The sequence below is a fragment of the Myotis yumanensis genome, unplaced genomic scaffold (assembly GCF_028538775.1).
Source record: "Myotis yumanensis isolate MYYU_CA2020_CCGP unplaced genomic scaffold, mMyoYum1.0.hap1 SCAF_11, whole genome shotgun sequence".
NCBI lineage: Eukaryota > Metazoa > Chordata > Mammalia > Chiroptera > Vespertilionidae > Myotis > Myotis yumanensis.
Genome location: NW_027223762.1, coordinates 44,250,813 through 44,271,753, shown reverse-complemented (window position 1 = coordinate 44,271,753; position 20,941 = coordinate 44,250,813). Strand labels below are relative to the sequence as shown.

General features: G+C 48.9%; 1 protein-coding gene across 4 annotated transcripts in view; it reads right to left on the bottom strand.

The window, feature by feature from the left end:
* The window catches only part of TET3 (tet methylcytosine dioxygenase 3), a 93,502-nt gene that overhangs the window by 23,897 nt on the left and 48,664 nt on the right, over positions 1-20,941 (bottom strand). For all 4 annotated transcript variants that reach the window (XM_070429499.1, XM_070429498.1, XM_070429501.1 and 1 more), the window contains 2 exons: positions 16,217-18,347; positions 3,065-3,155 (listed from right to left, as the gene is read on the bottom strand). In XM_070429499.1, coding sequence (XP_070285600.1) covers positions 3,065-3,155; positions 16,217-18,347 — 2,222 coding nt within the window. The remainder of the gene's footprint in view (positions 1-3,064; positions 3,156-16,216; positions 18,348-20,941) is intronic.

Below are 20,941 nucleotides of genomic sequence, written 5' to 3'. Positions count from 1 at the left end.
TTTACGTGAGAAAAATAACAGGGATGGAGTCAGAGGAAAGGTGGGAGACACAGACACGATGTTTGTACACAGGATGCAAACAGTGGGGTCTCGTGTGTATTTTTGCGATGAGCCTGGGACATTTCATCACATGAGAAATCCAGGAAGCTAATGAGGTCTCCTTAGGGTGCTGTCTACAGGACTCAGGAGTGACCCTGAACAGGCCCCCATGGGCCAAAGATCCCTCCTACTGGGGGTGCAGCAGGGCACACAAACTTGGCTCTGGCTTACAAGCAGCCAACGTAAAGACGCACACGCAATCTGTTGCATGATTTACAAGGTCCCCAGGATAAAAATAAACCAGTTGCTGAGGAAAACCACAAGTATTCCTGGTCTTGAGAGGAATCCCTCCCTTGAATCAGCTTCTGAAGAATCTATGCTTGGCTGTTATTTTTAAAGCAGGGGGTGGGGGGTGGGGGGGGGGGGGAGAAAAGGGGAAAACCTCAACTTTATCACTATCTCTTAATCCTTGTTTCAAAAACACAGTCTTTTATAACTGAGAGTTATTTAGACAGCTATCTATAAATCTCATACATTTGCAACCAAGAAACACACACCCCAAAATTGTCCCAGATCAAACGTGTACATTTTGCTGCTGTTGTTAAAGATTTTTAGAAAAAGTTTCTGAGAGAGAGGAAGGGAGAGGGAGAGAGAGAGAGAGAAACATCAATGTGCGAGTGAAACATTGATCACTGCCTCCTGCAGGGCCTCCCACTGGGGATGGAGCCTGCACCGTGGGCATGTGCCCTGACCGGGAATTGAACCAGCAACCTCTTGGTACATGGGACGATGCCCCACCAACTGAGCCACATAAGCCAGAGCCAAACTTGTACATTTGACTCCCCAACAGCCCTCAATCTGCTGTGAGGATTCCTTACAAAAGTCAATAGCCAAGATGCTGCCCCTCCCAACCTTCAAACTGCAACACACATGCGTGTGGACACATGCAGGCATGCGTGTACAACACACACCCTGTTTTAAATCTGTTTCATTCTCGTGGACTCAGAGGTGCCCTTTCAATCAGGCTTGAAGTTAGAGACTGGGTCTCTAGTCACCTGCTTTTCTGATGGGCTACTTTGTCTTTTTTTAAAATATATTTTTATTTATTTCAGAGAGGAAGGGAGAGGGAGAGAGAGATAGAAACATCAATGATAAGAGAGAATCATTGATCGGCTGCCTCCTGCACGCCCCCTACTGGGGATCCAGCCTGCAACCTGGGCATATGCCCCTGACTGGAATGGAACCCCAGGCCCCTTCAGACCACAGGCCGATGCTCTATCCACTGAACCAAACCAGCGAGGGCTCTGATGGGCTACTCTGAATTAAATGTTTCCAGATGGTACAGGATAAGTAAGAGTGATGACAGCAGATGACAGTCCTCCATCCATCTTACCTTTTACTCATTCAGGAATGCTCTGAGTTAGTTCAAAATCAAGTTCCCTGCTATATTAATGACAGGATTCGTCTGGCTTCCCTGATCAGACAAAATTGGGTTCCCAAATTTGTGGAAACTTGCGAACCACTCAGCCTCCGCCCCCCGCTCCCCCACCCCACATATATATGAATAAACATGTTTGTCTACATAATCTCTGCCTTTACTAATTGAAATACTAATGCTTGTTATTAAAAAATGCAGTCAGTACATGTGTATGAGGGAGACACTCTATGCAGAACTTACTAATAAACACTAAGTGTTTTACCTACAATTGATCCAGTTTACCCTCACAACTCTCCACAGCGTGTGTACTTGTCAGCATCTCCATTCTGCAGATAAGGAAAATGGGTCCCAGAGAATTTGAGTGACTCGGCAGTAAGAGGCAGGGCCAGTCCAGCTCCAGTGGCCAGATGCTCTCAATCCCTGAGCTATTTCACCTCTCCATATACTAGAACTCAGAACATTTAACATCTGCCGTGGACACCTACCCAGATTTTAAAGTCTCTATCCATACACACAGCTCAAAAAACAAAAACAAAAGAGAGTTACTGAGTAAAAACCCTACAGGCTTGAGTTTGAATTGGAAGTGTCAATATAAATTCATGATGTATTTAATCACTAAACAATGACAAAAATGAAAAACCTAAACACACATCTTCGCTCTTTCTACTGAAATGTTCCAGAAACAGCGAGAACCCCAGGGGCAATGAGCGTGCCCAGCACCCAGAGTCTGTTTTCTAAATCTTTTTATCCCACAATAAAAGGAAGCAGGGTTTCTTGGATACACACACAATGTGAGCCCAAAACATATGTCATATGAGAAATCAAGAAAGCTATTCAAGACACCTAGGATCATGTCGAAAGGACTCAGGAGGCAACCACTGGCCAAAGATGTGACAGTACATACCTCCTAGCTGAGGTGCAAAATACTACCTATAAAGTAGTTTTTCAAAAAAGAAAGAAAATACAATCTGTTTCTGATCAAGTCTTTAGCTCTAACTAACAATTTATAGCACATAGGGCAGAAGACCATGTTAAACGATACCACGGAAAGCTAGCAGCAAAATCCAGACAGTGGGAAACTCTATAAGACATACAGCCATTCAACCACATTTCTTCAATAAACTATTTCAAGAAAGAGAGAGAGGAAAAGGGGAGAGGGGGAATCGATGGAGGGCAGACCTATAGAAAGAAAGAAACCCAGAAGTAATAGGGATGAGAGCCCTAACTGGTTTGGCTCAGTGGATAGAGCATCCGCCTGCGGACTGAAGGATCCGGGGTTCGATTCCAGTCAAGGGCACATGCCTGGGTTGTGGGCTCGATCCCCAGTAGGGGAGGTGCAGGAGGCAGCCGATCAATGATTCTCTTTCATCATTGATGTTTCTATCTCTCTCTCCCTCTCCCTTCCTCTCTAAAATCAATAAAAATATATATTTTTAAAAAGTTGGGGTGAGAACCCCATATTCAACCTTCCTCAGTCTGAATATCAATATTCCTTGATATCCAAGGCATGAAAATGAGAGGTGCTTAAAAATCCACATTCTATTAACAACTTGCCCATTTCTCCTTGGACATCTGCGCATCACTCACCGCTCCTCCATGAGTTCCCGGATGGAGGCTACCGTGGGGCCAGATCCCAGGTGAGTGTAATACGGACCTTCATCTTTCTCCACTATTTGTTCTGCAGAAACACAGAGGAAACATTAATTGGAGACACCAATTCATCAACATTCATTTGTTAAGGCAAACCACCAATAGGAAAATTAAAGGGCACATTATAAAACAGGGAATTAACTTGGCTTATAAACATGTGACAATGTGTTCAACCCCATTAGAAACCAGGAAATACAAATTAAAATAACAAGGAAATACCATCACATATAGGCCAAATTGGCAAAAATTTAAAAATATAACCATGTTGGAATTTAGTTTATCATCGTACATATTCTAGACCAGGGGTCAGCCAACCATTCCACTCCAGGTATTTACCCATATGGACTGGAACCAAGGACCCAACAGTACCTGTACGCCCATGTTCATAGCAGCATTATTCACAAGAGCCAAAGGCGAAAATAGCACAAGTGAACATCAACAGACGAACCAATGTAGCCTAGCCATACACTATTACCCTATGCAATAAAAGCATAATGTGCAAATCAACCGAATGGCCTAACAGCGGAACGACCACCCGGATGACCATCTGGGGCCACGCTATGAAAGTCACTGGCGCCAGGCCAGCCAAGGGTGCGATGCAATTGGCTGGAGGCCCAGTCATCGCCCCATGATCGCCCCACAGAGGGAGGCCCAGGCCACCGACTGGCGGGCTGCGGCGGGTGGGCAGGGCCTCCCTCTGTGAGGGAAGCCTGGGTCCCAGGTGCTGGAGGGAAGCTGGTGCCGGGAGCCAGGGGAAGAAAGGCCTACTCTTGCACAAATTTCGTGCATTGGGCCTCTAGTTCTCCCCTAAAAAGGAATAAAGTGTGGCGCTTGCTACAACATAGATGAACCTTGAAAACATAATGCCAAGTGAAATAAGCCAGAGACACAAAAGGGAAAATACTGCATGATTCCACTTATATGAAATATGTAGAATAGGCAAATTCATTGAGATAAAACTTAGAGGTTACCAGGGGCTGGGAGGAGTGGGGAAAGAGCAATTATTACTTAATGGGAGTGGGGTTTCTGTTTAGGGTGATGAACAGGCATTGAAGCCCTAACCAGTTTGGCTCAGTGGATAGAGTGTCGGCCTGCAGACTGAAGGGTCCCGGGTTCGATTCTAGCCAAGGGCACATGCCCACGTTGCAGGCTTGATCCCAGTAGGGGGCGTGCAGGAGGTAGCCAGCTGATCAATGATTCTCATCATTGATGTTTCTATCTCCCTCTCCCTCTCCTTTCCTCTCTGAAATCAATAAAAATATATTTTTGTATAAAAAGGCTTTGGAATCAAATAGTGGTGATGGCTGCACAATATTGTGAATGTAATTAATGCCACTAAACTGTACACTTAAAAATGGTGGAAAAATGGCAAATTTTATGTTATGTATATTCTACCACAATTTTAAAAAGAAAGGAAAAGTACTGATTCAATATGGATGAACCTCAAAAACATTATGCTAGCCAGACACGAAAGATCACATATTGTATGATTCCATTCATGTGAATAGGTAAATGCATAGAAACAGGAAGCATTTTGGTGGTTGCCAGAGGCTGGGAAGAGGGAGAAACGGAAAGTAACTGCTTCATTTAATGGGTTTTTATTCTGAGGTGATGAAAATATTTTGGAACTAGACAGGTGGTGGTTGTACAATATTGCGAATGAACTAAATACCACTGAATTGTTTACCTGAAAATGATTAATTTCATGTAATGTAAAGTTCACTAACTTTTTTTTTTTAATGAAGAAACTATTGATTCACACAACAACATGGATGAATTTTAAATAAACTTATCTAAGTGAGAGAAACAAGACCCAAAAGATGACGTAACAGTAACTCTGGAAAGCAGTATTTTGACTAGATGCTTTAAGCCTAAAAACAAAAAGAACTTTATACAAATACTGTACTACAGCTGGGAAGTTTGTTTCATGTCTAAGGAGACATGGCGACTAAATGCAATGTGCTGTCCTGCACTGGGTCCTAGAACAGAAAAGAGACACTAAGTGAGTTTTAAAAATTGAGTTTTAAAAAGGTGCCATAATTATGTGAGACATTTATATCAGGGGAAGCTGGGTAAAGGAGAGAGAGACAGGAACTCTCTGTACCAACTTTGTAACTCTTCTAGAAATGTAAAATTATGTCAAAATAAAAAGTTTAAAAAAAACCAAAAACAAACAAACAAAAATGACGCAGGGGGCCCAAACCTGCTGACCAGGTCCCAGAGGAAAGCTTGGCCACGTGCGTTAAAGCTCGTACGAGGGTTTTCACAGCAACACTACTTGCAGGAGTCAAAACTGGAAGTGGCCCCTCGTCCAGCAACAGTGGGACGGATAAACGAGAAGTCGCAGAGTCAGCTAAGGGCCTCACCCAGCAACGAGAACTGACAGCTCGCAGCACGGTGGCTGAGCACTCTACCACAGCGAGTGAAAGCACAGCACAGGGCAGATGCAGGAAGGTTACGCTGAAATAATACTCAAAACCAGGCTCAGCTACACTATCCTGTTAACAGATCCATCGGTGGTAAAATGACCAGGTTGACATATAAAGTTGCAGATAGTCAACAATTTTTTACCTAAAAAAAAAAAAAAAAAGGCACTTTCATGTGGTTCAATCTCAAGACCAAGAAAAACAAGGAAAATCACTGTCCCAAGTCAAGAGAGTGGCTACCTCGGCAGGTGGGAGAGGACTGTGATGGGAAGAGCCTCCAGGGGGCGCCTGGGAAGCTGGAAATGGCCTACTTCTTGGTCTGAGTGGTGGTTACACAAGGTGTTCATTTTATAAATGTTCACTACACAGTACATGAATGTCTCGCGTTCTTTCCTACACGGTGTACGGAATTCACAATTTTTAAAATGTAAAGAAAATAATGTCATACCTATTCTGTACAGAACATTATGGGGGAAACAAGACAGGATAAAAACCAAATGGGCCCTGAAAAAGTTTCTCATCGAGCTGGGTAGATAAGACCCACACATGATAATTTATGGCATTTCAAGTCAACAGGGTGAGGATTTTTAAATGCATGGTGTTGGGACAATGGGGGGGGGGGGGTTATCCATATTTAGTACCTTATCCCAAATACATTACAAATGGTGGAAAACTTTTAATTAAAAAAATTAAACTATACAAATTCTGGAAGAAAAAGAATGCAAGAGTTTTAAAAATAATCACAGAAGCGGTAAGCTCTTCTCTACATATAACATGAAATTTAGAAGCCATGTACATATACAAAAAAACCCTGATAGATTTAACTAAAGAAAATTTTACAGTAATTACTGCCAAAAGTCAAGCCAGAAGACAAATACCACGCTGGGAAGAAATATCTTAACCTTACACCAGATAAAAGGCAAAGTTCCTTAATAAATCAAGAACTCCTACAGTGAAATAAGGCCAATCACACAAACGGAAAATGAAAAACAAAAACAAAAGGGATAACAATGGTTCTCTGAAAGGGAAATGAAAGTGGCTCAAGCCTATGTACAGGGACCAGTTTTACCATCAAAGTCTGGTAACTCCTTGTGCTGGTGAGGGTTTAGGAAAACGGGCAGCAGGACAGTAATTTAGCAATATACTGAAGTACAACTGCCCAATCCATTTAACTCAGCAATTTCAGAGAATGTCAAATTCTTCTAAGAATTCATTTATAGGAACTTGGCTCTATTTTCACATGTACAAAATATACACATACAAGAATACTCACTGCATCATTTGTAATGGCATAATACCGGAAATCTAAATGTCCATCATACAGTAATTACATTATGTGTTATAAATGCATTATGGCGCATCCATATAATAAAATTCTAAGCAGCTATCCAAAGGGAATCGGGCAGCTCCAGATAAAAACATGACCTCTAGGTAGTTTAAGTGGGAAAACAAACAAGTTTCAGTATCTATATACATATAAAAAGCCAGCAACTGGAACTCCGAAACAAAGGACCTGTTGCTATGACGACGCCCACTGCAGCCGATCAGGGGTGAGGCCAGCGGACAACCTCCCGTGCCCCCCCCGCCCCCCCCCCCCCCCCGCTGGCCCTGCCCCTGATCAGCCTTTCCCACCCCTGATCAAGGCCACAGCCGGCCCCATCCCTGATCAGCTCCCACCACCCCAAATGGCCTGCAGCCCCTCCCCCAGCCAACTCCACTGCCGATCGGCCCCCCCCCCCCACACCAATCGGGGGTGGGGCTGGCCGGCCAACCTCCCACCGTCTCCTTCTCCGGACAGGCCTGGCCCTGATCCACTGATTGGGGCGGGGCTGGCTGGACACCACCTGTGCACGAATTTGTGCACTGGGTCTCTAGTAGTATGTATAACAGCCTAGTTAGTGCACACAATCACACACGTATCAGTATATATGTACACAAATGCAAGCATAAAGGTGTATATGCCATTACCCACCCTAACAACAAGTGTAAGAGCAAGTTTGGCAATGGTATGTGCAGCCCAGTGAACTGATGGGAGTTGCCTAATAGTTAGGGCTTCTGCTGATGGAGGCTCTCCATCTCCCCCTAATGTCCTAGGTCAGGCTCTGGCCTGAACTATTGTCATGGGTCTCCTAATTGGTCTCACTCCTCCTCCTACCTCATCCTCCAACACCACCACTTACACTCGCCCAAACAGAAATCTGGTCATATCCCTTCCTACCGATGACTCCATGCTAAACAGAAGACAGAACCCACATTCCAGATCATAGTCCCCAAGGGCCCCCGTGGAGCTATTGCTGCATACCTCCCAGCCTCGCATCCCACAACGGCCACCAAGCTCCTTCCGCACAACCAGGCAACATACCTGTGTGTCATGGACAACAGTGCCTTCCTATACTTCTCTCTTTGGAAAACTCATCTCTTAGGACCCAGTATAAATGCCTCCTTTTCTGTGAAACCCTATTGGACCTCTCAGGCTTCTTTTCCCTGATTCCCAGAGCCTCTTGCATAGAATAAAAACATCAAAGCACATGTCACGGGACACTTTGATTGTTAACACGGAACAGCAGAATGAGCATGGATTTTGCAGGCCGAGACCTGGGCAACAGTGACGAGTTACCTTCCCAGTCTCTCTAACCCTCATGCCTTTCACAGGTCTAAGTGCAGTATTTGGTGCCTTATATGAACTCAATAGGTACTGTTTCCAGACTCTGTCAAACAAATTGTGTGACTGTAGTCAAGTGACTACAACCCTTATAAGCCTCAAAGCAGTTGAAATAATCTCTACATTATAGAATTGTTGAGTATCAGATGAGATGTGACGTAAGCTACCTCGTACAGTTCAACAAATCAGTGCTTAAATATTTCACGAATGAATATTTTCAACTGAAGGATTAAAAATGACTTGCTACAAATATTCACTATTTTGAACCACGAGACAGAGAGGCTTATGGGGGATGCCCGTGAAGAGGGGCGGGGAGTAGAGAAGACGATGGAGGAGGGACAGGGAAAGAGAGTATAAGAATGTCAGTGTTGGAGGCAGGGTCTGAGAGCTCTGTATAGGCACCAGGATATGACACGGCATGCAGAAAATAGAACATGAGAACATGCCAGAACTTCTGGGCTCTATTCCAGGTTCCATTGTCTGGAGAAAAGTCAACGTAATGGATTGAATGCAGGGTCTTACACTGGAGCTAGAACATGATAATGTAGCTTTTTTGGTGACTGCCTTGCGTCCCAAATCAGAAAAACTAAAAACTTACAGTTAAGAACAGAGAAAGGAGATTTTCAAGAAGGTGCAAAACCAAATCTTGGCAACCCCATCCCAATAGCTAGAAGAAAAAAAAAAAGGTATGAAAATCCAAAACCAAGCCAACCTGGAAACGGAGTGGTCAGGTTTCTCTGGGAAAGGCCATGAAAACACGAAGGGCAGACAGAGCCCCAACTATCAAACAAAACCAGGCACTCTCTCCCTTTGAGCAGTTTACAAGGCAACCCGAGGACTCCTAACTGGTCTCACTCCTCCTCCCTCATCCTCCCCAGCACCACCACTTACACTCGCCCAAACAGAAATCTGGTCATATCCCTTCCTACTGATGACTCCATGCTAAACCGAAGACAGAACCCACATTCCAGACCATAGTGCCCAAGGGCCCCCGTGGACCCATCGCTGCATACCTCCCAGCCTCGCATCCCGCAACGGCACCAAGCTGAGCAGAGAAAAAGGGGGCCTGTCTGCAAGCCTGACTTTCCAAAGAGCATGGATTCTATATGGGTGGTCTCTCCGAGCGGGGCCCCTTTGAGCCTCCACTATTGTGCTTCTCAATCCTGGGAGTTGTATACCCCATGTCATCCTTTATTTCCATTCAGATTGACCTGATCCTGGCAGACAGCCTTGAAATTCATGTGTTACCATTGGGGCTATTTCCAAATTTCAGTTGATGAAATGTCTCCTCTATTTTTTCTTTTCTTTTGTTTTGTTTTCCCTGCCCGGTTTCAGGGACATTTGCTATCTTGCTGTTAGGTCACCCTTTTCCCTTTTAGTCCCCATATAGTATTTCTTCCTTCTCCACAGAGGTAAAGTGACAGAGCAAGAAAACAGCTCAACCCTTCTTCACGAAAAATCTGTTTCATGGCTCACTGTGATCAGTAAGGGCAGGAGTGAAGCCTTTTCTAAAACACACAGGAGAAAGCTCTGGGGTGGAGCTGGGGAAAGAAAAATCCAATCTTTGACCAACTGGTGATGTGCACTTTGCCCTGTGCCCTTAATTTTATACTCGTTAACGGGGAAAATACGCTCCGTTCCCCCTCTGCACTCGGGTGGGAGAGAATGAAACGCATCCTCTTCTTTATTAGCTAGAGATACTGAGCAGGAGAAACTCCTCCTTCCTGCCCAGCAGGAAAAGGGACCCTTAATGTCTGAACAAACCTTCCACCGTTCCCTCTCTCTGCACAGAGACTGGGGCACCCACACGTTCCCAGGGGGACCCTCGCGCCAGGTACAGATATCGACTGAGGAATTTCTTCTCTTGATGACACTGACACGGAGAGGCAGTCGACAGCTGACGTACAATACTCAGGTGTCAAGATCACACAAAGGTTTTCTTTGTCCACACAAGCCTATAGAATGCCTCAGTTTCCTGATGGAACGCTAGAGGCCTTAAAGCCAAACAGCTTAAGCTTCTGTAACGAATGAGGTTCTACTTCCACGGCAGTGGATGGCTGCTAGCGTGACACCTCCTGGCAGTCACACATCCACACGAGGGAAGGCAGAGGGTTGGGCCTCCCCGGGACCAGGTGTGCCAGATGAACTGCTTTTTAAAAATCAGGTCTCTAAACTCTCAGGTCAGCTGCCGGTACGTCCCTGGGTCGCACGCTAGGTCTGCAGGTAGTAGACGGAAATACCTTTATAACAATGGGCACATGCTGAAAGGTAAGGGGATCATGCCTAAACTGATCTGGTGTCTTTGTGGAGTTTAAATAGGGAGGTAGAATAAGGTGGGCCGGTTAACCAAAAAATAGTATGTGGAGAGCTTATCCATAGGCTCAGCACCAGTCTAGATGCTTTAGAAACACAATATTCCGTTCCTGTTTTTTAAATTTTAATTCTCACCCATGGATATGTTCTCATTATTTTCTGAAAAGAGAGGAAGGGGGACCCCAACCAGGGATGGAATCCACAACCTAGGTACGTGCCCTGACCGGAAATCGAACCCACAACCTGTTGGGGTGCGGCACGACGCTCTAACCAACTGAGCCAACCGGGCCAGGGCAGTCCCTATTTTTAAGGAAGCTGGGATTTAATTTCAAAGACTAGTGCACATATAATAAATAATGTAAGATAAAGGAGAATCCAGCATTAAATCCTGACCCTTCTCCAATACGGGTGCTGCTAGCCCTCTCAACCTCCCACTGTATGTTGGTTCTTTAACCTCTCCTCTCCTCAATTTCTTTCCACATCTCTTCCCCAACACCCCATTTCCTTCTCTCCCCGAAATGTCAGTATCCTGCATTCCCAGGTCTCTTCTCCATCTACATATTCATCCTGGTGAACTGTCCCTAATTGAAATGTCAACTCCCATCAGTTTGCTGAAGAACCACCAATTCACAGATCCAACCAGGTACACACCTCCAGACACCTCAACGGCTGCAGGTCCAAACTCGCTTCCCTTCCGTATTTCAAATCTCGGTGAATGGCACCACCCCCCCCCCCCCCCCCCCCCCAGTCAGCCAACCTAGAACCTCAGAAGTCACCTGTGACTGCCTCTTCCTCCTTCCTCCCAAATCCAACTGGTCACCAAACCACTTCGTTCTTTTTCTTATTCCTTCTCTTACCACCCTCCCTCCTCCACTCCCTCCTCCTCGATGCTCTGATTGGTGCAGGCACATATTATTTCTTGCCTACACTTCGCCTGAGCTTGCAAACTGGTTTCTCTGCCTTTGGTACCATCCCTGCTTCCTACCCCGAAACTCCTGCCACTCCCAATCTTTCATCTAACACACCGGTCACACCAGAACGACTTGCATTTCCCCATGTTTTCTCATCTCCACATCTTCATGTCCCTTTGCCTGGAACACTCTACCTTCTCCCTCTTAATCTATCACACTTCTACTTATCCTTCAAAGCTCAGATTAGACATCACCTCCTCCAGGAAGTTCTTTCTGATACCCTCCCACCCAGAGTCAGATTCCCCACCTTTATACTCGTGTCCAAATAGCCTATTGTCCTTAAAAAAAATTTTTTTTTTTTAAACGATGAAGTTCCTCTTTATCTCAAACTAAACGCTAGAGGGGAGGGAGGGTTACATTCTCATAAAAACTACAGGAAGTAGATTTTACAGGGTTGTAAACAGAGGAGTCTGTGTCCCCCATTCAGAACTGTGGGCCATACCAAAGTAACCCCGTGGGTCCTGCTGTCGGCCACCTTTGCAGGACAAGATCCCTCCCTCAGCCAAACCTTCTCCACATTCCAGGCAAATGAGATTATTTTTCTTATATTGGTCTTTGGCTACTTTTTTGGGGGCAGGATGACCAACTGGATAAAAATACAGCATTTCTATGCAGGCAACCCCTAATATCTCTGTCTCCTAATCTGTTTACAGCTGCCTGTGGGCTGTGCCTCAGAGAGATCAGGACAAGACTTAAAAGTTTAACAGACCTGTTTCCTTATCTATAAGAGGATAAGCAGATGATCTCAAAGGATGCTTTTCCCACTACAATGTCCTCTGGACTCGCCCCCTGTCCTAAACTGGCTCTCCTCTCCTTGTGAATCTCCCCACTTCTGAGAACAGATAAACTACAAAAGGGCCCGGCCAACGGTCCTGTGCTGATAAGTTCTCCACAGCTCGCTGTCCTGCCTGTGACAGTGCTTACAGGATGGGTCAGGGCGGTCAGCAGGATCTCAGTGTGCCTCAGGGTAAGTAACTCACTGGAGAACGCCAACATGTGCTACGTTTTCTCAAACCTGAAGGTATCACACTACCTTCTGTGGTGAGGCATGGTCTCTCACGACTTTTATTTTTATTTCTTTAAAGCTTTAAAGAGTGCCTTTAATTCTAGCATTTCCAGATTCAGAGAACAAGTCCATATGAATCCCATCCATACCTTCAGAAACCTCTGGTCTTCACACAAGGCTGAAACAATGCTCTTGGTGTTTGGGTTTTTGGTTACCTGGTGATGTCCATATTGGCCAAAACTGCAAAAATCACCATATACCTTGAACACTACACTCTTTTGCTATGCTATAAATCCTCTTTATGCTTTTATTTTTTTAATGTTTTTTAAGATATATTTTTATTGATTTCAGAGAGGAAGGGAGAGGGAGAAATAGAAACATCAATGATGAGAGAGAATCATTGATTGGCTGTCTCCTGACTGCCCCCTACTGAGGATCGAGCCTGCAACCTGGGCATGTGCTCGGAACTGAACCCGGAACCCTTCAGTCCAAAGGCCGACACTCTAACCACTGAGCCAAACTGGCTAGGGCTCTTATGCTTTTATAAAGTTGTTTCTATAGTACTTATTGACCACTTATTGTGAGCACTTCATGGCATCTCCAAATTTCACTGTCACGTCAATGGGAATCCTTTCTTACACGGACATGCAGTCTGCACCCCTCTACCTGTCCCTGCTGAGGGGTGAGTTTGTGAAACAGAAGATGGTTCCCACCTGACATGAATCCCAGCGTGAGCAGCTTTATTCCTAACCCCTGTCCTCAGCCCGAGTTCACAGAGACAGTTCTGCCAACACCGGCTGACGGAAGGCCCTGTCCAGATGTGGGGTCCTGACATTTCTGGAAAATAGGGTGGCTTTCCCTCAGCACCTCCAGAAACCGTCTCCAAGTGAGTCCCTTCTTCTCTGGCCCCCTTCATTCCTAATGCCACTGTTTGAGTTAGGACTCATTTCTCAACTAAACCATCTCGGTCCCTGTATGACACGGGGTAAGAGGCCAACTGCCTGGGTTCAAATCTCACTTCCAGCATTGCTAGCCTATGGCCTGGGTAAATTACCCCACCTAACCTTACTCTCTTCATTAAGATGGGACTACAGTATGAACAGTCCCCATCTCACATATATGTTATGAGCACTGAATGAGATGGTGACTGTTAGGTACTTGGCACCGTGCCTGGTACACAGCAAGGTTTCATTATTATTATTATTATTCTCTATTTTTTTTTTAACTTAGGTGAGATGATCATGTATATACTATTTGTGCCTGCTGTTTTCACTGAATGTTTTCCCATAATTTAACATTTGACAACACAACTGGTAGATTTGGTTCTAATTCTGTTTAGCATTAGACACGCCTGCAGCAATAAATGATTGGTGGTTCGAATCTCCGCCCCCTTTATCTCTTCCCAATGCCCCTGTCCTTCTCATCTGTCAAGGCAGCAGCTGTCAGTGCTGCCAGCGCCGGGGTTTCTCTGGTGCTGACAGCCTGCACTTCTGCTCACGAGCTTCAAAGCTGCCGCGGGATGGGGGTGGGATGGGGGCATCTGGTGCAAGGAAGGCAGGAGAACGCTGAGGGGTCAGGTCCGCCCGGTGCCATTGGTCTCACATCCCATAGCTTGCTCCTTGCTGCCCTAAGACTGTGCTCATACATTCCTCACCCTGGGGCCCCCTTCTTGTCTCTCCCGATCTGTGTTCACTGCATTTTTCAAGACCCTGAACGAGAATTTGTTAAATGAAACATCACCCTCCATAATGATAGCCCGCCTGGTGCTTCAGAGACTCTCACGGTTCAGCCGCTGCCACAGGACAGCACAGGTCCCTGGCGGACACCTGCTGAACGGGCGACTGAATATTGTGTTGTTTCTTCAAACAAACCCCAAGTCCTTCAGCGGTGAACTATTTCTCTTAATTTTTATTCCTATCAGCAGCTAGCACAGAGCTAATCAATACGGATTGATGCATCGTGCACAATTTCTTTAGAATACGTAGGCTTTTACTTCCGCCTCTTGCCTTATCGCATTCCACAGGCTCGACGACGACAGCTAACGCTTTCAGAGTGCGTGCCAGGCGCCAGGCATGGTCCTCGGCGCTTCACACATACTAACTCATTGACTCCTCACGACAGCCCCGGAAGCAGGGATGGAATTAGAGCTCATATTTTAAAAAAGCTAGTTTGATCAAACACAATGCCCACATAACTGAACCCGACAATTAAAATACCTATGAAGGATCAGCTGTGTCCTACGTGCCGGGTAAGGATACTTCCTGGCCTGGAGGGGGAGGAACACCGAGACCCCGGCAGCGGGGACGGGTACGTACACACACGACAAGGGCCAGGGGAGCCCAGCTCCCGTGACCAGAACAAGCCTCTCCCAAACGCTGGCAAACAAGAGGCCCTCAAAGTCGCATCCTCATCAGTGAGGCCCAGGCTTAGCCTCGGTGGGAACCACAATCCCGGGCGCGTCTGTCAGCGTCCGGAGGGCCCGGCCCATCTGTTCACTCCCGGACAGAAGCCCTGGGCCCACTCTCCCTTGCTCCCCAAGCGGGTCCTCGTCACCGATGCTTCTGCCGGCACCCCAGGAGTCTGGGGAAGCTGGACGGGCAGGACAGCCCAGCTCCTCCTCACCGGCATCAACGTGGTTTCTGGTCAACATCCGACACACACGTATCTTCTAGGGAACGCTCCACAAATACCAGAGAACTGGAGTCTGAAGCGGACCTGGAGCCAGTGTATCAGTGACCCCAGCGCCCGCCTCCGCTGACCGCCCCCACCTGCCCCAGACAGCGGAAGTCCATGGGCGCGGTCCTCACAGGCCCGGACTGCTCTTACTCTGGAAGGCAAGACACCAACCAACCCCTCAGTGCTCTCACACACACCACAGCGTCAGCCACCACCTGGACGCTAACTACATCCCAACCCCTAGCCCAGCTTCCAGTTTCTCAGCCCCTTCAAACTCAGCTCATCCAAACAGAACTCATTGCCTCGCCTCCAAACCTGTGTTCTCAGGAACCACCACCCTGGTGGAGACCTGGGTTGTCCTCATCCCCACATCCCCTCCTCCTCAGAGGCCCTCCAACCCATTCACTCTTTCAGTCCAGACTCTTGTGATTTCTTGCCTGGCTCAAGACACCTTCCTTACAGGTCCCCGCACCAATCCTTCCTCTCCAGCCCAGGCCGGAAGAGTGTTGTAGAAGCAGAAGGTCATCACTTGCTTTAAAGCCCTCAGAAGCTCACTAGTACCTATGCAATCAAGCCCAAGGCCCAGCCTTGGCTCACTGGGCCCTGCGAGATCTGGCCCCTGCCTGCCTCTCAAGCGGCCTTTTGTTTATCCCACACACGCCCTTCCCTTTTTGCTCCTCCCAGAGCAAAAAAAAACGGTCCAAATAAGCCCCACCCCCTCACAGGCACCAAGCTCAGGCTCCAGAACCAGCACCACCTCCCACAGGAAGGCCTCCACGGTGCCTTGACATCAATCTGTGTGACAAACCATCTGTGCCTATCTCTACGGATGGGGACATGCCTGCGTGAACCACAAAGCATCAGCATTCGTCTCCTTCGATGCCTTCTCCACTGGCCTGTGAGCTCACTTCTGCGTCCCCAGCCCCCAGCGGGGTGGCTGGCACACAGGAAGTGTTTGCCAGATGAAAGACAGAGCCCCAGGAGCCCATGCCTGGGAAGCAACCCTCTGCCCGCCAGACCCCCAGGAGAAATTACCGACACAGTCGCAGGTGGGGAACTCGGCCTGTGCTCTCTTGGCAGGTGTGTCCAGCAGACTCTTGGTAGGTGTGTCCAGGTACTTCAGCGGCGACTCCAGGAAACCACTGAGGGTGGGTGTGAGTGGGTTCTCGGCCTTGGTGGGTGTGGCCTCCTGGCCTCCATCCTCTGAATGGAAGCAGGTGGTTGAGAGCACCGTCACAGCTCCTGAAGACTCGATCTTGATTTGCTTGGGGGAGCGGGTAGCCAAAGGGCTCTCGGGGGCTGGGAGACACATTGGCTGGTTCTCAGGGTCCTGAATGGGCACATTCGGGGGGCCAGGAAGCCCAAAGCTATCCCCAAATTCAGCTTCAAACTGCCGGATGAGCTCTTCCAGCTTGTCATCGGCGGGGGGAAGAGGGCCAGCAGAGCCTGTCTGCAGGGTTGCCATGGGGCTGGGGGACCTCATTTCCTGAGTAGGGGGCAGCAGGCTGTCCCCGGAGGGACTAGGTGCAAATAGCGCAAGAGAAGGTTCTGGGGGCAGGGGGACAGCAGAGCCCTGCAAGGCAGGGGCGGGGGCAGGTGGATGTGCCTGCGCATCCTCGGTGGCCGGGGGCCTCAGCCCTTCCAGGACAATCTGCCGCAGAGGCGGGAAGAGAGGCTGCGCTTCCCGGGGCCTGGACTTCTTGATCTGAATGGGCTTCCGGACACTGGGCTTACTCCCGGGAGTGGCTTTCTCCGTTCCCAGGGCACCTCCAGCGGGTGTCAGGGGCTTCTTCTTCTTCTCTTTGGGTGGTCTGTCCGGAGGCCGAGGGACAGGTGAGCTGGACGGTGCCCACCAGCCGGGAGCAGGAGGCTCCGAGGAAGCCGGGAAGGAGGCATTCTGGGCCTGGTCCAGGAAGAGGCTGCGCTTATGGTGGAGGTGCTGCTGCAGGGCGGCCTGGGCCTTCTGGTGGGCGCTCAGCTCCGGGGATGGTGTGGGGGCCTCCCTTTGGAGAACGGGGGATGGGGCTGGCGAGGAGGAGGGAGCCTCAACCTTGACTTTGGGCTTGGTGGGCAGGGCCTCGGGCCGTTTGAATACTGACTGGATATAATCACTGGCACTGCCCAACAGCTGCTCCAGCTCAGCCATGGGGTCGGGGCTTGGGCGAGGCATGGGCCAAGAGCTCCGGGGAGTTGCTGGTGGGGTGTCGGTGCCCCAGGCTTCGGGAAACTCTGTTCTAGGAGTTGCTGGGGGGAAGGCAGGGCTCTCAGGAACAAAGGGTGGGGGCTCTTCGGGGGGGACCGCAGGCCAGGAGGGGGCCCGGAGGTAGGACTGGGGAGATCTGAAAGGGGCGGCAGGAGGGGACAAGGCTTCAGGAAGCGGGCAAGAGGCCTGGGAGGCGGAGTGAGAAGGCTGAGGGAGGGCGGAGGAGAGCTGTGTGAGGGCTTCGATGGCGATGGCGGTCTGCAGGCTGATGTTTTTTTCCTTGGCGATACTCAGGGCGTTCTGGGACAGAGGCAGGCCCTCCGGGGGAGGTATCTGGGGGACCTCAGAGCCGAGGAGTGGCCTGGTGCTGGGTGCTGGGAGGCTGGCCTCACTGGGGGGCAGAGTCCCTGGGAGCCTGGGCCGGTCATCCCCTCCCTCCACGACCACAGACTTGATCTTCCCCTCCAGCCACTCGAGGTAGTCAGGGCATTCCGGGCCATCGCAGTTGCAGTTGGGTGGTTTCATGCCATGCCGCGCGAGGGCCAGGGCGGTCTGCAGCGTGTCGAGGTCTTCGCTGCCAGCAGAGCAGCTCTCGGGCCCTGACCGGGGTCCCCTGCTGTTGCTCCCAGCCTCGCGATTCATCTCACGGTTGAAGGTTTCATAGAGCCGGGTGCTAAGGGCCCCGTAAGAGGACACGGCTTCGGCCACAGCCGAAAAGGCCACCAGGTCGTGGGCATCTTCCAGGCGAGCGGTGTGAGCTGGGCCTGGCGTAGCGTCCCAGTCGGGCTTCTGGTCTACTCGCCAAGGACCTCCAGCCCCCAGCAGGCTGGGTCCAGCGGGTTCTCTAGCACCATTGACCGGCGCCCCTGAGGCGCTTAGCTGCCTGGAGTCCCCATGGTACACTGGCCCTGAGTCCATCTGACCTGGAGCAGGTCCATCAACTGGGCTGAGCTCGGAGCCTGTCTGCAGAGAGAGAGAGGAAGAAAGGGGAAAAGATGAGTCATAACATTGGAACAGCGTATTCTGCTTCCCACCACTCAGATGCACACCTGAACCCTGCTTTTCTGGCAAACTCTCTGCCCCCGATATACCCTGAACCTCGGCTCTTGGTCCCCCGTCTCCTTTCCCCGCCAGCTGCACCCGTGAAGAGAGAAGGCAGATCTTTAAGGGCTCCTGGCACGGAATTCTGAATGCTGCTTAGACGTTTTGGAGCCTCAGACCCATCACACTGACAAGGCTGCCCTGACACTAAGCATTTGTTAAGGACACACAGAAAGGCCTGTAGCTCCCAATGCCCCAGGTGACGCCAGGACCATGTTGGTTTTATTTTTTTGTCAGAAAGAAGGCTAACTGAGCACACCAGGCGACAATGTGCTGTAAGTGTGAAACATGCGTGACATATCTGACTAGATGAACACACTTAGCCAGGACAACGGGTCAGCCAGAGCTTCTCAGTGGGAAGGGACCCACAGTTCTTTCCTTGACCCATCACTGTGCTTCCTTAAGCCCAGTGTCAGGCCCGAGGGAAACACTGACGACCTGACCTGGCAGTGTTTTGCCCCCTGATGAGCCAGTCCTGTGGATGACAAGCCTGTTACTGCTTAGAGCAGCGGTTCTCAACCTGTGGGTCGCGACCCCTTCGGGGGCCGAACGACCCTTTCACAGGGGTCGCCTAAGACCCTCGGAAAACACATATATAATTATATATTATTTTTGTGATCACTATGGTTTAATTATGTTTAATTTGTAACAATGAAAATACATCCTGCATATCAGATATTTACATTACGATTTATAACAGTAGCAACATTACAGTTATGAAGTAGCAACAAAAATAATTTTATGGTTGGCGGTCACCACAACATGAGGAACTGTATTAAAGGGTCGCAGCATTAGGAAGGTTGAGAACCACTGGCTTAGAGGAAGATCCATGCCCCACCCCAAGCCCAGGAAGTTGATGTCCACCAAAGCTCACGGCAGGGGGGAGGGGGCAAGTCCACGGGGCCCAGTCCAGCAAGTGAAAAGCTAATAGAAAGATGCAGAATTGAGGTTGTAAGATTCATCCCTCCAGAGAGGAAAGCTCTTCTTTATAGTAGAATGCCAATTTAAAAAATTTTTTTAAAAAAACCCTAACCCTAACCCTAACCCTATCTGAGGTCACCCAGATATCTCCCCCAGAGGGCCTGCCTCTGTCCCAGAACGCCCTGAGTATCACCAAGGAAAAAAAACATCAGCCTGCAGACTGCCATCTCGATCGAAGCCCTCACACGGCTCTCCTCCGCCCTCCCTCAGCCTATATGTATATATATAAAAGCCTCAGCAACCGAACGACCTGTGAAGTGGTCACTATGATGAGCACTGACCACCAGGGGACAGACGCTCAACGCACAGGATTAGGCTCCCTCCTGTCTGGATCGGGCCTTTGGGGATGGGGCTCCCTCCTGTCTGGATCGGGCTCCTTCCTGTCTGGATCGGGGTCCCTCCTGTCTGGATCGGGCCTGCAGGGATGGGGCCAAAACCAGCTCTCCGACATCCCTGAGGGGTCCTGGATTGCGAGAGGGTTCAGGCCAGGCTGAGGGACCCCACCGGTGCATGCTGCAACTAGCAGGTGAAAGCTTGATGAGGCACAGGATGTATACATGGTCTCAAAACACTGTCCTCAAATGTTCCTTCATTACAACAGTGACTTTAAGAAATTCTAAATTCCAGTTCCCTGGCCAGCAGAGCCCCCTGACACACTCCTCGCACTTGCTGGTGATCCTGGAGGAAACTTGCCATCAGGGGAAGGTGGCAACCAGTGGGAAAAGGGCAAGTGTTGACTCCAGCTTTCAGGGCCCTGAGTGAGAACAGCCCCAGGTAAGGTTCCCAAGGAGGAAGTCTGAGAGACACCACCTTCACCAAGTTATCGTCACAAACATCGGGTAAGCAGCACGTGCCTTTTGATATGCTATACGGAGAAGGATATAACACCAGTCACACAGAACTCCAGCTAAAACCCATCACCCAAACCTAATCACGAGGAAATGCCAGATTAACTCAAACAGAGGGCATGCCAGAAAGCACCTGGACTGTCCTCTTCAAAAACTGCAAAGACAGACATCTCTCCCAGCTTCCATGAGACTAAGGAGACAGGACAGCAATATGCATGCTCAATGGTTAGACCTCGTACTGGGGGGGAAATGGCCATAAAGTACGTCACTGAGACGATGGATGGAATTTGAATTTGGATACGAAGAAGACCATACTGTGTCCACCTGAGTCTTCTTGACTGGAATCATCACACCCTGGTCCTTGTCCTTAGGACACACACACACTGAAGTACTTATGAGTAAAGTTTCACAGTATCTCCAGCTTAATCTCCAATGGGTCACAAAAGAATATAGTCACCTGCCACTTCATGATGGGGATGTGCGCTGAGAAATGTGTCAGTAGGTGATGCTGTCATTGTGCAAACATTATCTTGTGCACCTGCGCAAACGTAGATGGTGTAGCCTACTACACACCCAGGCCATATGGTATACCCCCCCGCATTCGCATATGGGGCCCATCGTTAACCG